Here is a 20,532-nt window from a genome sequence, read left to right as displayed (position 1 = left end):
TTATGCTTTAAAGTGGCAGTTGTGTCAGTACTGATGTGGGGGTGATTTGGAAAGTTAAGAAACAAAAGAAACAAATAGCCAAGCATACTGATGACCCATACTGGCAGTCCCAGTGACATTGCTGTGGGAGAAAGGCATTTGACTGATTTTTTGACCACTTCTTAACATCCTTTGCTGACAGGAAATGGGCACCATCAGGAACAACATATCAAGCATCAGTTTGATTACAAAGTACCATTTCATCTTTGTTGTCAGAATAGATGGCTGCTACAGTGTCTGTTTTAAAGAAGAGATGGTAGATGTTACAATGAGAAATAAATGAAAGAATTCATGAGAGATCTGCAAAGTCAAAGGGAAGCCTTCTTTCTCTCTCTCTTATAATAATGTGAATTTTTATTTCCTTAATTTAGTAAATATGAAGATAGTAAATTCAGTATTACTGGTTTGACTATCTAAATCTAAGCTTTATGACTCTGACTTCTGACTTGATCAGAATACTTTTTGTTCATGGATGGTTTTTATTTCTTTTTCCACTTAATTTCAAATTTGATTACCACTGTGATTATTGAAAAAAAATCTAGTTAAATTTTTCATGAAATTTTAAGAAAAGGAGATTGTTTCATATCCTAGTCCACAAAGTTCTTAGCATTTAAACAGTCAATGTTAAGACTATTGAAAGCCTAGATTTTCTTAATGTTTTTATCCTATGTATTCTCAGCGTAATATTTTTGAAAATATTTTATCTTTTTATTTTTATTTTGAGATGAAGTTTTGCTCTTGTTTCCCAGGCTGAAGTGCAATGGCATGATCTCGGCTCACTGCAACCTCCACCTCCCGAGTTCAAGCGATTCTCCTGCCTCAGCCTCCTGAATAGCCGGGATTACAGGCGCCCACTACCACGCCCAGCGAATTTTTTCTATTTTTAGTAGAGATGGGGTTTCACCATGTTGGCCAGGCTGGTCTTGAACTCCTGACCTCAGGTGATCCACCTGCCTCGGCCTCCCAAAGTGCTGGGATTACAGGCGTGAGCCATTGAGCCTGGCCTAATATTTTATCTTTTATGTTTTTTGTTCTTCCTGTCAACTAATCATAGCATTCTGCCATATTTGAATTTACTTTGGAACTCTTGGAAAGTAATGGTTTGGTACTGTAGTTTATATTGCTAAGAACATTATTCATTAGTCACAGAAAAAGTGTATAACATAATTACTTGAGGAGTAGTAAATCGCATTGAAGTTAGTGTTGGTGGAGAAGGAGACCTAATTTCCAAGTGACTTTTACCATGGTATATTTCTCAGCCTTAGCAGTTCTCTTCTAAACAATATGGTTACCCTTTCCCTGCTGAATCACCAGGGTCTCTTTCTAGTCCTTTGTCTTCTTCTGAATTGTTTAAAATTTATCGTTGAAGTCACGGAAAAAGTGAGCAGGTTAATTGCTGTCCCTGTGAGTTTGCATGCGGAAAAGAAAATTCTCCCTTGTTCCAGACACGTCTAGTGTCAGGGTAGAGCCAGATATATCCTATTGACTGTTTTGTCCTTAAGTATCACTCAAGTTTTTAAGCCGTGCTCTCTGGACTCGTATATGGACTTCTATCTGGAGAAAATGATTCACTTTAGAAGTCATGAAGTAGGAGAATAAAAAGGACCCTTTCCCCTACGTTTTCTAGTACACAGGGGAAAATATAGTCACATTTTCCATCAAAACTAATAGAAAACTCTAGATGTTTATTTTGGACAGTTAGGAAATCATATCCCTGTTACCAGGCTTCCATTTTGGTTTCTGGTCATTAGAAAGCATTACCCTTGCTTTGATGATGGTTGGCCGAGGATCCAAGATGCCCTGCATTTTCCTCAGTGCAGGCACAACAAAGAGATTGCAGGTGACCACAGCCGATACAGGATTTCCTGAAAGTCAACCAAGCAGTTATTTATAATATATGTGTAACAATTTGCCAAATAATTATGTCTGTCTATATCTTCAGGTATCAGAATGTGATGGAAGTGACTAGGCACTATTTTTCCTCTTCTGAATCACCTTGAATCCAACCAGAACAGAAGAGGTATAGTCAACTAAATGCCACAGGGGGTGTAAACATTTTCCTCTTTCAGTAAAAGGGAGAATTCTGCTGCCCAGAAGCTGTTTAACGCCATTTGTTTCCGCTTTCCTGAGAGCCAGTTGAAAGCCATTACTAATCTTACTATCAAGATTACTCATTACTAATCTTGTTTTAAAGGAGTTTACAAGTTTTATATATCTATTTGCTATTTTTTAAGCATTTAAAAATTACTATAGTATTACAAGCTTGGTACCCAAACTGAGAAAATATAGATAAGCATAAAGAAACTCATTTATAATCTTCTCTACCTAGATATTTCTTTAAATTAAAAAAAAAACCAAATGATTTAAGATGTGTCTTAAAGACCTGAAGATGAATACTTCTATGGATTGAATTCATATGATAAAGCTATAACTCCAATATGACTGACTATATTTGGAGATAGAGCCTTTAAGGAGGTAATTAAGGTAAATAAGGTCATAAAGGTGTTGTCATAATCCAATAGGACTGGTGTCCTTATAAAAAGAGGAAGAGACACCAGGAGTCTGCACACATACAGGAAAGATCATGTGAAGACACAGTGAAAAGGCTGCTGTCTACAAGCCAGGAAGAGAGGCCTCACCAGAAGCAAACCTTGCTGGCACCTTGATTTTGGACTTCCAGCCTCCAGAACTGTAAGAAAATACATTTCTGTTGTTTTGGCTACCCAGTCTATGGTATTCTGTTATGGCAGCCTGAGCAGACTAATATAAATACCAAATTCTTTTAAAGTTATGAGAAGAATTTGAGGAATTCCACTATATCACTCCAAGAAGAAATCTAGGTGTGTCATACACTTGAAAGGAGGAAGGGTGGGCTGTGAAGAAGCAAACAACCACTGGGCTGTAAATAACAGATTTGATTTCTTGTGTGGCATTATTATCTAACCAAGCTGTCTGATCTTGGCAAGTTCCAAAGTTTTTTGAGTCTAACTTTACTCATCTATGAAATGAAAGGTTTGGACTACATGATTTTCAAGATGTCTTCTGGTTCTAAAATTTCAATGGTTTTAATACTTTTATACAGTTCTATGTAAGTATGGATGTATAACCTGGACTGAGGAATGGGCTACTAGATTTTTAGGTTCCCTTGGCATGGCTAAACACTACTTATTGCATCATCAAGTCAAAAGGCAATGGTCAGTTTAGCCTGTTATTAGCTATAATCATACCTCCAATTCTCTTCTACCTGCAAAAGTGCTTAAGAATAGATTTTTTAAGATGCAAAAAGTGACAAGTGATACTAATAATTTCGATGGAAAAATGAGTTGCCCACAGAATAGCAGACTCTTAAAAAGAATCAATTAGTTTCCCTTGCTTCAAAATACAAGTAGATAGAATATTTTTTTTTTTTCTGGAAAAGCAAAAAAAAAAAAACAAAAAAAAACCCAAACAAACAAATAAAAAAGCCACTGTAAATCAAGGATTATAAAATCCATATAATACTACTACTTTATAACATTACTGTATAAAAAATGAAGTGCTCTAATTATTTTAGAGGCAGGGTCTTGCTATGTATGAAAAAGGACTGGAAGGACTGATATAAAAAACTTGTAATAGTGGTTTATCTATATGTGGGTGTTGGGGGATTATGGTTAACACTTTTTTATGCTTATCTATATTTTCTGATTTTTACAACAGTGAGCATGTGTCACTCTAGCAATGTTAAAAATGTCCAAAAAAGCAAGTAAATATACAAAACTTTGATTTAAAACTTGTCGAGATTAGGGATGGCTTTAAACGCATGGCCTACAGGAAAGCAGAAATACATTTTTGAAATTGAAAATCCTTGTAAAGCTGCGCATGGTGGCTCATGCCTGTAATCCCAAAACTTTGGGAGGTGGGTGGATGGCTTGAGCTCAGAAGTTGAGACCAGCCTGTGCAACATGGGGAAACCCTGTCTCTACAAAAAATACAAAAATTAGCCAGGGGTGGTAGCAAGTGCCTATAGTCCCAGCTACCTGGGAGGCTGAGGTGGGAGAATGGCTTGAGCCTAGGAGGCAGAGGTTGCAGTGAGCTGAGATTGTGCTGCTGCCCTCCAGCCTGGGCGACAGAGCCAGACCTTGTCTCAAAACACACACACACACACACACACACACACACACACACACACACACACACACACACACACACCAAAAAACAAACAAACAAAAACAATAACAACAAAAACAACAAGAAAGAAAATCTTTGTAAATGGAACCACTTTGCACATTCTACAATCTGAACATGTGAGTTTCTGCTGCCCTCTGTTGGTTCACTCAGGCTGAGCAGATAAGGTTTCAAATTAAAAGTAGGAATTTGAAAATAGGTTTTAATTTTATAACATCTTTGGCATAATGGTGAAATAGGCCCCCACAATAACATTCTTTGTTATGATATCACTGATGGTCTGTAGGTTAAGTCATATCTTCTGTAGACAAAAGAGGCTCTTCCAGGCCAAATGAAGCTAGGAAAAGGAGCACATTTCTTTATATAATGGCTATCAGAGCATCCAAGGAATTATGAAAGGTCCTGAGGCGTTTCATGTTACAGATACATTCTGAGGACTATTTTACTTAAATGTCCTCTCTTTGAAAATTCTCTATATGATAGAAATCTAATCTCTTTTATGCTTATAGACAGGGGCTTAAAATGTTTTCAAAGTTTAACACTTTTCTGCCTGCTTCCATTTCTTTACATTTCCATTTTGAGATATACTTGACATAAAAAACAAACAAAGATCCTAAAGCCATGAGATTTGTAAATCTCAAAGAAATAAGTTATTTTCTAAAGGAATCTGTGCCAAAAAATAGAGAACTGAACAGAATGATCAGAGGATAATTTTAAAGTTAAAAAAAAAACACCAAATAGAAGCACAATAAACTCTTTTAAAATTTATCAAGATTCATCATGACTTTAAATATATAACCCAAAATCACAAAAAATTTGAATTTGAAAATCCTTGTGAACTGAACCCGCTTTGCTTTTTCTATAATCTGAACATGTGAGTTTCTGCTCACCTTGGGACAAGGGTGGGAATGGGGAAGTTGTAGACTGATGATGAGTAGGATTTGGCTGAGAAGTTCCAGTAGCCTGACCTTTCCTCTTCCCCCTCCCCTCAACCAGCCCAAATGTGGCAAGGACCAGAGGCAGCTTTGTATTTTTTGATTTGGTGTTTGCATGGGTGACTCAAGGCACTTTGGCCTCTAGAGCACAATACTTCTGGTTATGAGAGTAATCTTAGGCTGCTAACTTCGACCAATTTCCTATAAGGAAAAAGCAGGTGCTCCAGAAAGATCTAGTGACAGCTAACACTTGATGATCATCTTAGGATTTGGAATGTGCTTTGATATATATTATCTAATCTGACTTTCATGCCAACCCTATGAAGTAGACATTAGTCTTATTTTATAGGTGAAGAAACTTCCTAGAGAGGTTAAGTGATTGGTCGTTTAGAAAAGCTGAGACTTGAGCCCAGGTCTTTCAGATTTCAAACCAGGTGATCTAATAGGGTACTGGTCACATGAGAAGTCCAAAAAATTTTGGCTATTTTTCCAGAAAAAGCAAAGGAAACAATTTGTTATACTTATATAAGTATAACAATTTGTTATACTTACCAGGTAGTGCAAAGATTATTTTTCTTACACCATCAATATCCAAAGTTGCAAATGTTGTTGGCAAGCTAGAAGAAAAAAAGAGTCACTTGTTAGTGATTGCTAAGCAATATGATGAATACATTAAGTACTCCAGTGTTTTTGTAATCCATACACTTATCATATAAAAAACACTTTTCTGTTGACTTGCCTTTACATCTTTATATTCTGAAGTATTCCATAGACACTTAAATGTTTGTTTTTAGTATTTCCTGTTTTCAAGTAACCACACTTTCTGGTTTAAAGAAAACTACTTACTTTTTTTTTTTCTTGCCAGTGCCATAGAAATGTACTCCAAATCTTGGAGTTTCCAAGTTTTCCCACCTCTCTAGTTAATAATGTTTATACCACTTTTGCTGGCGATTTACAACAATCATTCTTAAAAGCAGAAGACTGGCCAGGCTCAGTGGCTCACGCCTGTAATCCCAACACTTTGGGAGGCTGAGGTGGGTGGATCACTTGAGGTCAGGAGTTTGAGACAAGCCTGGCCAACATGGTGAAACCCCATCTCTACCAAAAATACAAAAATTTGCCAGGCATGGTGGTGTGCGCCTGTAATCCCAGCTACTCGGGAGACTGAGGCAGGAGAATCGCTTGAACCGGGGAGGCAGAGGTTGCAGTGGGCTGAGATGGCCACTGCACGCCAGCCTGGGTGACAGAGCAAGACTCCATCTCAAAAAAAAAAAAAAAAAAAGAAAGCAGAAGATTACCTGATAATATGTCTATCAGATAGTTGCCTATTGTTCAAAATGAGTATTTTTTAACCTTTTTCTTTCAATCCTGCTCCTTCTGTATTAGCCTTTTAAAACTATCCTTAGCATAGACATAAACACTTCCCTCTTATCAAGACATTATTTTTGAAATATCAAAATAAATAAAATATCATGACTAGAACAAAATTAATAGTTTGTTTTTTTTTTTGGAGATGGAGTTTCGCTCTTTGTTGCCCAGGCTAGAGTGCAGTGGTGTGATCCTGGCTCACGGCAACCTCCGCCTACCGAGTTCAAGTGATTCTCCTGCCTCAGCCTCCAGAGTAGCTGGGATTACAGGCATGTGCCACCACACCCGGCTAATTTTGTATTTTTAGTGAAGACGGGGTTTCTCCATGTTGGTCAGGCTGGTCTTGAACTCCCGACCTCAGGTGATCTGCCTGCCTCGGCCTCCCAAAGTGCTGCGATTACGGGTGTGAGCCACCGCACCCGGCCACAATCAATAGTAATTTAAAAATATTCTCAAATTATAATTCCTCAAGATTTTGACATGAACTCTTATCACAGGAGGTGGGGTGGAAGGAGTGAGTGGCATAGAGTGGGCAGTTGAGAATAGTTTTTTTTTCTATTAATTACCCTTTATATAGAATTTTAGCTAAAAAATCTCATTATATTAATGAACCTTGAGCAATGCAGAATTCTTAGGGCATACTTTTTTCATACAGATGAAATATTAACCTTTTAAGCACTCACATTGTTTTATTTTTACTCTTTTTGGAGGTTGATCTTTCAAAAATAGATCCCTCACTCATTACCTTTTGCAATAATACAGTGACACTGCCTTTTTTTGACGATTTATAGCCATCATTATTAATGTGTTCTACTCTGCTGTAATACAGTGATGTTAGGTCACAAGAGTGCTATGGGTTGTTTTCACCCATAAACCATAACCCCACATTGCTATGTTTCTATAGTTCTTGTTTCTGTTTTTTTTATTCCTTCCCAATTTTTTTTTCCCTGTGGCACCCTGTAATGCGAGACTGCTATCATCTTGAACATTAAAGCTGGTTTTAGGTTTGAGAACCAGAGAATAGTAGCAATAGTTATATTTTTAGAATGAACATAATAACATTTTGTTATTATTAATATTTATTTATTTTTTGAGACAAGGTCTTGATCTGTCACCCATGCTGGAGTGCAGTGGCTCGATCATGGCTCACTGCCGTCTCCATCTCCTGGGCTCAAGCAATCCTCCAGCCTCAGCCTTCCATGTAGGTAGGACTACAGGCATGCACCACCATGCCCAGCTAATTTTTTAAATTTTTAATAGAGATGTGGTCTCACTATGTGCCCAGGCTGGTCTTGAACTCCTGAGCTCAAGCGATCCTCCTGTCTCAGCCTCCCAAAGTACTGGGATTACAGTTGTGGGCCACCAGGCCTGGCTAAAATATCTATTTTTTAAGTAACATCTATGCATCACATTCATTATTTCATTTAAGTCTTACAACAAGCTTATAAGGTAACAATTAGAAGCCCATTTTATATGGAAACTGAGATTCAGAGAGATTAAGTAATGTGGTCCAAGTCACTCAGCTACTAAGTGGGGGAACACAGATTTGAACCAAGGTTATTCTAACTTTAGCTTATATGTGGATAAAGATCTCACAGGATGGTTATGTAGTGTTAGTACACGATCTTTGGACATCTATTTTGGCTACTCTGAGGCTTTTCTTTTGCATACTTCCTGATTCTTTGCTGTGTTTTAGAAAAATGAGATTCAATTTTGATACTGATTTATGGATAGGTTATTTGGCAATGATTATTAGTGTGTGATGCAAATAATTTCAAAGATTTGTTCTTAATAACAGCTATGCTCACTGTAGATGACCCAATAAAAACAGTGATTGGTAGATCTGGTTGCTAATACTCCAAATACTTTTCTGAGTATCTTTGTCTCTAAAACGAAAGAGCTTAATTGCATTCTGAAAGCACTGTTATGTGGAAAGAGCGAAGCCAAATTGTATTTGTGTGTTTTATATTTCTTTTGTTCTAATATTAAGTAGCAATTACCTTTAAGTTCTTATTACCTTTAGACAAGCATAAAATTCTGGTGAACTAAAAGAAGCCCATTTAAACTTCGAAACTACTTTATTTTAGCAAGCCCACAGATAATAAGAATGAGGAATGTATAACACCTTCTTCCTTCCACTGTATTTAAAGCCCATTTAAATTATAGGGCCAATTTAAGCAATCTTTTGCATCTCGCAGGTAGGTAATGTAATTTCTGTAAAGGTATTCATTTAAAAAAGGATTCCGTTGCAAAAAAATATTTTATTATTATGCATTGCTATCATAAATGCCCTATTGCTAAACTGTGAATTTTTTTTTAAGCTCTGGAAGCCATTTCCTTGGAACTCAAAACCTATTATTCAGTTCTCCTCTTGAGGTCAGACTATAACAGCATTTACACAATGGCTGAAGTCAGAGTGTTATGATTTTAAGGGAGGAAATTAAACATTAGGAATTGATGAACTGCTAAAGTTGAAGTGAGTGGTAAATAACAGATTGAAAAAAAGAGTATAAAAGTTATCACAGGCACTGAGAATATTTTAAATGATAGATATTACACAAATAACTCTTCTTTAGAGGTAAGGGCAAGTTGTGTTTGCTTCTTTCCCTCTGCAAATAGAACAATCAATTTTTTTTTTTTTTTGAGGCAGGGTTTTACTCTGCTGCTCAGGCTGGAGTGCAGTGGCACTATCATGGCTCATTGCCACCTCCGCCTCAAGTGATCCTCTTGCCTTAGCCTCCCAAGTAGCTGGAACTGCAGGCATGTGCCACCACACCCGACTGATTTTTGTATTTTTTGTAGAGACAGGGTTTTGCCATGTTGCCCAGGTTGGTCTCCAACTTCTGGGCTCAAGCGAGCCATCCCCATGGCCTCCCAAAATGCTGGGATTATAGGCATGAGCCACTGCACTCGGCCCAATTCAATTTTTGAGGTTTTGAGAAGCACATTGATATGCTTTTGGGATATCCTCTGTATTCTAATCAGATTAGTACTGCCCATGGGCTCAGGAAAAAAAAAAAGCAGTTATACCCAGTAGCATAATAATACTTGCATAAGACAAAATCCAATAATTTCTTTCTTTTCTTTTTTGAGACAAGGTCTCACTCTGTTACCCAGGCTGGACTGCAGTGGCATGATCTCGGCTCACTGCAACCTCTGCTTCCCAGCTCAAGCGATTCTCCAGCCTCAGCCTCCCGTGTAGCTGGGACTAGAGGCACAAGCCACCAACGCCCAGCTAATTTTTGTATTTTTTATAGAGACGGGGTTTCTCGATGTTGCCCAGGCTAGTCTGGAACTCCTGAGTTCAAAGCAATCCGCCTGCTTCAGCATCCCAAAGTGTTGGGGATTACAGGCGTGAGCCACCATGCCCAGCCCCAATTCAACAGTTTTGATAATAAAAAGGCCCTATCAGCAGCAGCCATATTGTGGCAAGCTTAACAGGCAACTACAGAAATATAAAGCCAAGAATTCTATCAAATTGTGGACAAAGCTTTAGGAATAATCTTAATCCTATACTAAAAATGGCCAAATCGTGGAGGTAAAGCCTGATCTCTATCCTAGAACTGACATGAGGTACTTATTAGGAGTGCTAGCTTGATACTTTAAAGGCTTTTGAAATTTGTTGATGGTACCCATAGCTCACTTATAACAACTGAGAAGCCTCTACTCCATCCTCTCCTAGGGTTCATTGACAGTAAAGCATCATTACTGTTGTCCCTGACAGCATGGAGGTGTGCTGGAACTCTCAGCCATACAGTTGAGGTCTTTGAACAGGAAATCATAGGTTCATAGAGTAGCAAAGGTCTAAACATATAGACTATTTCTTAAAGATATGGCCATATCTTTCACTAACACCAATGTTTGGCAACCTTTGAGGATTTATAACTGACTTCATGACCTCCATTAGCCCTTCTTCAGGGATTATTAATTTTTAAGAGATGTGCAAATTCATGGTTATTTTTCTTAGTTATTTTTCTTTCCTGCTGGGGGCCAGTAGGAAGCAGTGTGAAAGCCTACTTAACGAAACATTCTTGCAAAGGAAAAAAAAAATTGAACCTGAATTTAATCAAGCCTTTATATCTTTCAATCTATATAGCATATATCAGAGACAGAGGAACATAACCTAAGTAAGTAATCAGCCAAATCCATTCATCAGGACACACGATCCATTTTCTCTAGCAAGTCAATGGCACAACAACAACAAAAAGGGTGGGGGCAGAAAATGTTCTCATTTAATAGAGACTTAACAAACAAATACACTGAGTGGACCTTAATGAAATCCTTATCAAACAAAACAATTATAAAAAGGCATTCTTTTTCTTGATATATGGGAGAAATTTGAATATGATCAGGGTATTAGATGATATTAAAGTATTATTTGTTAGATGAGATAATACTATTGTGATTAGGTAAGAGAATGCTGTTGTTAGTATTATTATTTCATATGTATACCAAAATGACATGTCTGGAATTTGCTTTTAAACAATCCAGCCCTCCCTCCCCACTAAAAGGCAGGGTGGGGTGGGCGTATTGATAAAACAATTACAGAAAAATGTTGATAGTTACTGAAGCTGGGTGATGGGTACATGGGGTGGGGGTTCGTTCCCTACTTTTGTGTATATTTCAGAGTTCTCATATTAATTATTTTTAAAAAGAGAGAAAGAAGCAGTTTGGGGAAAAAAAGAGAAAAAGAGGAAGAAGGAACTAGGGATGAGAATTAAAAAGGAGAAAAAGTTTGGGAAGTTGCTGTGTTTTGTTTATACCAAACTCATTGACTCATAAGGAAGATGAATTCCTATTTCATTAGAACCTGCACTTGTGCAAAGGATCCTAATACTATATTTCTTTTTTTGGAATAGTTAATTCATAATAGGAAATGTAAAGAGAAGGCATTTAAAAGTTTGTTAGTTAAAGCAAGCCAAACCAACCCCATATATGAGATAACAAGATTATTTTCATACCCTGGTTTCATAAAAACCCTGCCAAAATGGATCTGAGCATGAAGATCAATGTCCAGCACCTGCTTGAGATAGTCCTGCAAACATTAAAAATAATCACTTTACTTTCAAACATTTTAATATTAGACTTTCAACACTTTAAATGAACATTAAATTAATTTATAAGACTGAAATGAAAAGAAACATCGTTCTTATTTTAATGAAGTTGATTTGCTTAACACAAATATTCCTTCATTCCTCATTTATCCATTTATTCATTCAATAAACAGTTGCTTAACACTTGGTATATGATGAGTACTAATCTATGTGTAGGGGGATACAGCCTTGAACAAAAGAGACAACATCCCTGTCCTCACAGAAAGTACATTCTAGTAGGAGAAGTTAAATAAAAACAAAACAACTACATTAATGTATAATATCATTAGCTGGTGGGTTATTGTTTCTCTTCTAAGATAGAATTTTATGTCTGCGGAAGGATGTTAACAAATATGTCTTAAGTTGTGCCTGGGCAAGAAACCTACATGTATGTATCCTACACCATTCTGCTTAATGATCTTAAAGCCATATACATTCCTTGAAGAGAGACTTGAATATGCCCACAGATTATTTAGATTTGTCAAATCTAAATAGCTCAACTAAAATGAAAAACAGGAAGGGAACTCTAAAACAGAAAGTCAAGGGAGTTTTAACTACTCCAACTTTATATTCTAGTATTAAAAACAAAACTCACCTGTGGCTATGGCCAACCCACAGTGGTATTACAAAATCTGATCTTTGGAAACGAAATATAACACTGCTCTGCAGCTGGTGTTGTAGACAGAAAGAAAAAAATTGCAGTCCTTAACATTTCTCTTAAATGATAAAAACCTAGGTCTATTACTAAATTTTTTGGTTTACTAAATCTAAAAGTGAGTCCAGTAACCTGCCTACATTTTAAATATTTCACAAGCTATTAGGTACTTTTATTTGTAAAAATGTGTTCCCTTCTATTTCTACAGCCTCAGCCAACATCATGTCACCGGGATTGCTGAAATAGGTCTCCTTGCCAATAGTGCCACCCTCCTCCAATTCATTCTCCCCACAGTAGTAACAGAGATCCTCTGAGACAAATTTGATCAAGTGACTATATAACACTTTAATAACTTGCTGGTTTTTAGGAAAAAGTATCTTTTTTTTTTTTGAGATGGAGTTTTGCTCTCGTCCTCCAGGCTGGAGTCCAATGGCGCGATCTTGGCTCACTGTAACCTCCTCCTCCTGGGTTCAAGCAATTCTCCTGCCTCAGCCTCCCGAGTGGCTGGGATTACAGGCATGCATCACCATGCCCGGCTAATTTTTGTATTTTTAGTAGAGACAGTGTTTCACCAGGTTGGCCAGGCTTGCATCAAACTCCTGACCTCAGGTGATCCACCCGTCTCGGCCTCCCAAAGTGCTGGGATTACAGGCGTGAACCACTGCACCCGGCCATATCATCTTTTAAATATCAAATATTCCTATATTTTCTAGCCCCCCAATCATTGTTCTCATCCATCTCACTCAGCCACATTCCTCTCTATCAATCTTTCTCTCCGTCTACATTCTAGCAAGACTCCTTCCTTCCTTCCTTCTCCCCTGCCCCGCCCCCGCTGCCACTCTCTCTCTTTTTCTCTTTCTCTCTTCTTCTTGAGACAGGGTCTCACTCTGTCACCCAGGCTGGAGTGCAGTGGCATGATCTCGGCTCACTGTGACCTTTGCCTCCTGGGTTCAGGCAATTCTTGTCCCTCAGCCTCCCAAGTAGCTGGGTGGGACTACAGTTGCATGCCACCATGCCCGGCTAATTTTTGTATTTTTAGGAGAGACAGCGTTTCACCAAGTTGGCCAGGCTGGTCTTGAACTCCTGGCCTCCAGCAATCCACCCACCCTGGCCTCCCAAAGTGTTGGGATTACAGGTGTGAACAACTGCATCCGGCCAGTTTCTTAAGCTATTGCCTCCAGTCTTTGAAAATGTTCTTCTTTCTGCCTTGAATACTCATTCTACCCCACTGTCTATCCCACCTTTATCTTAGTCTCAGTCATCTTCTCAGCCTCCTCTGAACTCCAGAGACCGGGGGACTAGATGAAATATTGATTATTAATTAATTAATTAACATACTTTTCGTTTTGAGGTTATATTATTAGATATAATAAATTTGTAAATGTTACTTACATATTCCTGATGAATTAACTAATTTAAAATAATAAAATGTCCCTCCTAATATCTAGTCATCCTTTTTACCTTAATTTTCTCTATTTGCTCTACATAAAAATGTATTCTAAGAAAAAGAATTTTCTGTTATCAATATAGCTACATCAGCTATATTTCATTATAACCTTTTCAAATCTTTTACTTTCAGTTTTCTATGTCTTTATATCTAAGATGTGTCTCTTATAAGCAGCATATGATTAGCTGTTTTTTTAAAAATCCAGAATGACAATTTTTAACTGAAGGATTCAGTCTATTTACATTTAGTATAATTTTTCTTTTCTTTCTTTTCTTTTTTTTTTTGAGACAGAGTCTCACTTGTCACCCAGGCTGGACTGCAGTGGCGCGATCTCGGCTCACTGCAACCTCTACCTCCTGGGTTCAAACAATTGCATGCCTCAGCCTCCTGAGTAGCTGGGACTACAGGTACATGCCACCACACCCAGATAATTTTTGTATAGAGACGAGGTTTCATCACGTTGGTTAGGCTGGTCTCGAACTCCTGGCCTCACATGATCAGTCCACCTCAGCCTCCTAAAGTGCTGGGATTACAGGCATGAGCCACCACACCTGGCCTACATGGAGTGTAATTACTGCTATATTTGGGTTTAAAACTATCACTGTACCATTTGTCACTTCTGCTTTGGTTTCCTTTTTTCTTCTTCTATACCTCCCTTAGGATTCATGAAATATTTTTTATTTAATATTCTTTCCCCTCTATTAGCTTGTTAGTTACATATTCTTATATTATTATCTTAGTAATTATTTTAGAGATTTACAATATGCATCCTTATTACAGTCTACTCATAACTGGGTTTTTAAAAATCAGTTCCCAGACAATACAAGAACCTTAAAACATATCAACTCAATTTATGCCTTTCTACCTTTTATGCTATTGTGTGTATACATTTTACATGCATTTTAAGCATATACATATGTGCATGTATGTGTTTATATTTTAAGTATATGTATTTTATTTATTGTATATATTTTCTACATATACTATGTTGACAATATATACTTGATATTTATATATTCACGATACAGTATTTTATATTTTAAGCCTCACAAGACATTATTATTTTACATGATCAACACTCATTTACATTTGCTGACATGTTAACCCTCTTTAGTCCTTTCTGCGTTTCCATGCTTCCATAATCCTTCTACCTTAAAAACTCTATTTAGTCTAGGTCCGCAGAGTTTCTGTTTGGCTGAAATTGTCTTTATTCCACCTTCATTTTTGAAGTAAATTTTTGATGACTATAGAGTTCCCTACTGGCAGTATTTCTTCCTGCATTTTACAAATCCCAGTCCATTGTTTTCTGGGTTCCATCATTTCCATTTAAATCATTTGTTAGTTTTATTGTTGCTCCTTTGAAGGCAATGTGCCCTTCTGGTAAAATTTTCTCTGTCTTTGGTTTTCAGTAGTTTTGCTGATTACCTAGGTATGGTTTCTTTCATTTATCCGGCTCGAGATTAGTAGAGCTCCTAGAATTTCTGGCTTGATGTCTTTTATTGATTTTGGAAAACTATCCGCCAATATTTTAAATATTGTTTTGCTCACTCTGTCTCTCCTCTCCTTCTCAGACTTCATCTACATATATGTTTGACCTTTCACCATATCCCATTTGTCTTTTATGCTCATTTCTATATTTTCTATCCCTTTTCTAAAATTTCTATTTGATTCTTATGAATAGATTCCAGTTTTCTAGTGAAATTTCTCATTTTGTCATCCCTTTTTCTTAAACATATAATGGTTATTTAAAGTCCATGTGAGACAATATAAATGTCAGCATGATTTTTAGGTCTACTTTATCAATTGTTTCCTATCTTAATTTTTAGTCATTTTGCTCTATCTCTAGCACGTCTGGTAACTTTTCAAATTGAAGCCCAAATATCAGGTATGAAAAAGTTGAAAAGGCTTTGGACAATGATATATATTCCTCCAAAAAGAATTTGAGGTCTTCTGGCAGTTAAGGAAAACTCAGATTATCTTGATCTAATCAGGGATTGAGATAGTTTGATGCTGGATTTCAGTCCCTGTGAAGGCTAGTTTATCTCCAGATTGTCTTTATTCCTAAAGCATAGCCCTTCAAGCTGAAAGCCTGAGATATTTACCAGGGCCCCTCCTCTATAACAGGTCTTGAACTCGTAAGACTGATGAAAATTCTGCTTATTTCATTAGCTTCTTAGCTACTCTTTTTTATGCTTGGCTTCTTTGCTTCCTGTACTATTATAGCTCTTACCCCACCTCACTCCTGGCTTAGGAATTAGTAAATGCTTTGAGGAAAAATATGGTGAAGAATTACAGTTTTACTTCTCTGTGGTTCACTTTTCTCTGGGATCTTAGTGCCCGGAATCCTAGCTGTCTTGGTTATTCTCTTCAGACATCTGCTTTTGCTTTTCTTTAAAAAATTTTACATAGTTTTTATAGATGTTCTTGGTGGGAGGATTGGTCCAAGTATGCTATTCTATCATGGCAGAAGCAGAAATCTTCAGATCTTTCTTATATGCTCCTATAGCACTAAACGCTTCTAACATTATGCACTTAGGTTATACAGCAATTGCTTTGATAGCTGATATGTATCCTTTGTTAAACTATAAAGTTCTTGAGAACAGGAACATTGTCTTTTATATATATCTATATGTATATCTATATATATCTATACCTATATAATGAATCCTTAATGAATAGCATACACCTTTCACTCATTCGTTAGTGCACCAAACATTTCTGAGTGCCTATTATGTATTAGGAATTCCATATGTGCTAGGCATTTAATGGTAAAGAAGAAAGACATAGTCGCTGACACAAAGATATCCTGTTATATTTTACTGGAGAGAAATAGCCAAAAACAAGTAAACCAACAAATAAAATAATTATAATTTGTGGTACATGCTATGAAGGAAATAAGCAGGTGCTGGGATAGAAAATGATGAGGGTGTGGAGAACAGGAAAGGTCATTCTAGAAGAGGTAGTGATATATTAGCTAAGCCTTGAAGGATAAGAAGGATTCAAGCATGTGAAGTGTGGAGGGAAGAGAATTCCAGAGAAAGGCACATACAAATGAAAGCTTCCAAAGTGGCAAAGCATGCATAGAACTGAAAAGACAATGGATGCTAGTGAATGAGTAGGAGAGAGGTATAAGCTGAGTTTGAAGAGATAGGCAGAAGCCAGAGGTGCAGGGCCTTGAAGGTTATGATGCAGAGTTTGGAAAGCAGATGCTTATATATTTGCTAAATGAATGAAAGTGTTTTATTGTTCTTGCAAAAAATTGTTTTTAAAAATAGCCCTTTTCATTCTTTTTGAACACGAAGAAGTGCTTCATGCTCCTGTGACAGACAGAAAAATTGTAACAGACATAGTGATAAAGGCTGAGAATCATCATTGTTCTTACATTTTTGTTTACCTATTGAAGCAGCAAGGATCTTTGTCTGATATTCTGAACCCCAGAGTCATATGAGAAGAAGAAAAATGAATGGATGAAGGAATAAGTCTCTTCTTCAACTCAGGTAAGGAGAAACAACAATGGTCAGAAAAATTGTGCAAGACTTTGAAATGGGCAGAAAAGAATACTGGGTGTCCAGTGCAACACCCACTTTCTGGTTATTTGTATTTTTCAGCTATTTTACAGCAATGGAACTGAATAAAACAGACAGTAAATGCAATGGACTGAATATGTCCCTCCCCACCCCCAAATTCATATGTTGAAACTCCAATCCCAATGTGATGGTGGGGGCTTTGGGAAGTAATTAGGTGATGAGGGTGGAGTTCTCATGAGTAGAATTAGTGCCATTACAAGAAGAGGCCAGAGAGTTAGCTAGCTTTCTTTCTGCCATGTGAGGGTAAAAGGAGAAGTCAGCTATCTGCAGCCTGGAAGACGGCCCTCACCAGAACCCATCCATGCTGTCACCTTGATCTTGGATTTCCCAACCTTCAGAACTATGAGAAATAAATGTTTAAGACACTCATTTTACGGTATTTTTTGTTATTTTGAGACAGGGTCTCATTTTGTTGCCTAGGCTGGAGTGCAGTGGTGTGAACACAGCTCACTGCAGCCTTGACCTCCTACCTCAGCTTCCTGACTAGTTGGGACTACAGGCAAGCACCACTGCCTAGCTAATTTTTATAGTTTTTGTAGAGAGGGGGCTTTGCCATGTTGCCTGGGCTGGTTTAGAACTCCTGAGCTTAAGTATCTGCCCGCCTTGGCCTATTAAAGTGCTAGGATTACAGGCGTGAGCCACTGCACCTGGACTTTGGTATTTTTTAAATAGCAGCATAAGTTAAGACGGTGAACTTTTTTTTTTTTTTTTTTTTTTTTTGACACGGAGTCTCGCTCTGTCACCAGGCTGGAGTGCAGCGGCACAATCTCGACTCAGTGCAACCTCTGACTCCCTAGTTTAAGAGATTCTGCTGCTTCAGCCTCCTGGGTAGCTGGCATGACAGGCATGCACCACCACACCCAGCTAATTTTTGTATTTTTAGTAGAGATGGGGTTTCCCCATGTTGGCCAGGATGGTCTCAATCTCCTGACCTTGTGATCCGCCCGCCTCGGCCTTCCAACGTGCTGGGATTACAGGTGTGAGCCACCGCTCCCGGCCAGTGAACATAATTTTAATCGAAAGAAATGAAAATGAATTCTGCCCAATGGAGATGTAATTGATTATTCTGTGGTGGGTATAGATCAGTTTTGCATCTGTTAGCAAATTATTTCAGCATTCTTGATTACCTGATTACCTGGGTAATCAAGAATGCTGAAATGGGTATGTTCTTTGAATTCTCCTTTGAATAGGTCACAACATCTTAATTTGCTCTTTGTTGAGTTAAATAAAATCTTGGGAACATGTTCATTTTATATATTTATGAGATTCATAATTTTTTTACATAGGCAAATATGTAAGATTTTTAAATATATAACATTTGCTAAAAGTAATTGATCGTTTAAAGAAAAATCATAATGATATAGTGAAGGTTCAATAATATATGTAAATATGACATTTATGGCAAGTGTAGCACAGATGTTGAGAGGGGAAAACAGAAGTATATCACTGTAAGATTCTTATACTATATATGAAGTGGTCATACCACTTCTAGGTAGAATATAAAAGTTATACATACTATGAACACTTATGAAACAACTAAATTTATTTACAAAAAGAAGGTACAGTGAATAAGCCAAGAAAGGAGACAAAATCAAGATTAATGATTTTATCTATAAAAAGTTAAACTTTAACAATTCCAGAGGCTCCAATGAGATGCTCCATTGATTCATTGGACAGAGCCAGTTAAACTTTATTGGCAGAGAAGTACACTTTATGAGTGGCTTAAACCTGGGTACAGGCCAGGCGTGGTGGCTCAAGTCTGAAATCCCAGCACTCTGGGAGGCTGAGGCAGGCGGATCACTCGAGGCCAGGAGTTCAAGACCAGCTTGGCCAACATGGTGAAACAGCATCTCTACTAAAAAGACAAAAATTAGCGGGGCGTGATGGCATGCGCCTGTGATCCCAGCTACTCGGGAGGCTGAGGCATAAGAATTGCTTGAACCCAGGAGGTGGAGGTTGCAGTGAACCAAGATCATGCCACTGTGCTCCAGCCTGGGAGACAGAGTGAGACACTGTCTCAAAAAAACAAAAACAAAAACAAACAAACAAAGGGTACATCTTTCCTTGGTTCCTGGAGTGAATTCCAAGCAGCAATAAAACTGTAACTTTGGTAACTTTTGGTTTCTCTATTTTGGCCTCCGTATTCATTTCGGTTCTGTTTTTGTTTCTGCACACGGCCAATAAGGTATTGCCCCTTGCGGCAGGAATGATTAGGGATTTGGTTTTATGGTCTAATCATTTGGTGATCTCTGTAAAAGGATGATACACATCTATTTTGTTTGGTTAAGAGAAGACAGAGAATCTGGCATGTTAGTCTTTCTTGTTTATTTCTCTTATTGTCTATTCTGAGGCCAAATCAATAAAGATTTTTGTGCCCTCTAGAAAAGAAAATAGCTCTTTATGAGTGGACTGATGAATATTTATGGTTCTGTGTTTACTCTTGACTTATAGCTCAAGTTGTAAGTAGAACTGAAGTTATTGTGTTTCTTATCTGTCCGTGTGTTCATGTGTCTGTAATACAGAAAAATATTTACCTCATTTTGTGAGTGTGAAGTGTTTTCCTTCCTATTTCTGTAAGGTATTCATAAATTATATCGTCTCTTAAAGGTGCCCTGTTCTAATTGGCTTAGATAATAAGTGCTTATATAAAATATTTCTAAAATTCCTAGATAATAAATAGTTTTAGCTTATAATATTTTAAATATGCTACATTGAAAATATTCTACTTATAATTTTGAGAATGTGAGTTCATATAATTAGGATAAATCTGTAGAAAATGAGACTAAGTTAATGATTCCAGTTATTAAGAAAACCCAAAAGCCAGGTATGATGACGTGTACCTATAATGCTAGCTACTTGGGAGGCTGAGGCAGGAGGATTATCGCTTAAGCTCAGAAGTTAGAGACCAACTTGAGCAAAATACTGAGACCCTGCCTCAAAACATACATATAAACAAAGAAAAAAAACAAACCCCAAACTTAAATAACAATAATAAAAAAACCCCAGCCATGTTCTTTCTCTTATTTACATCAATCTTAAGTATAACACAAGTATACATTTTATTTCACTTGAGTTTCTCCTAAACTTCTATAGGCTTATTTATCAAATAAGCTCACATTTTTCCTATGTAATATTTAAGATTATAAAAAAGTATAAAACTGTGATCAACAAAATCAAATAATTATTCTGAAAATCTTACAATGTTAATAGTTATCATTTTTATAGTATGTCAGTTTCAAAACAA

General features: G+C 37.2%; 1 protein-coding gene across 16 annotated transcripts in view; it reads right to left on the bottom strand.

The window, feature by feature from the left end:
• The window catches only part of GPHN (gephyrin), a 700,118-nt gene that overhangs the window by 10,980 nt on the left and 668,606 nt on the right, over positions 1-20,532 (bottom strand). For all 16 annotated transcript variants that reach the window (XM_003263586.4, XM_004087163.3, XM_030812325.1 and 13 more), the window contains 3 exons: positions 11,468-11,541; positions 5,691-5,755; positions 1,801-1,904 (listed from right to left, as the gene is read on the bottom strand). In XM_003263586.4, coding sequence (XP_003263634.1) covers positions 1,801-1,904; positions 5,691-5,755; positions 11,468-11,541 — 243 coding nt within the window. The remainder of the gene's footprint in view (positions 1-1,800; positions 1,905-5,690; positions 5,756-11,467; positions 11,542-20,532) is intronic.

The sequence above is a fragment of the Nomascus leucogenys genome, chromosome 1a, assembly GCF_006542625.1.
Source record: "Nomascus leucogenys isolate Asia chromosome 1a, Asia_NLE_v1, whole genome shotgun sequence".
Classification (NCBI taxonomy): Eukaryota; Metazoa; Chordata; class Mammalia; order Primates; family Hylobatidae; genus Nomascus; species Nomascus leucogenys.
The sequence above is the reverse complement of the archived record's forward strand: the minus strand, read 5'-3'. Positions and strand labels throughout refer to the sequence as shown.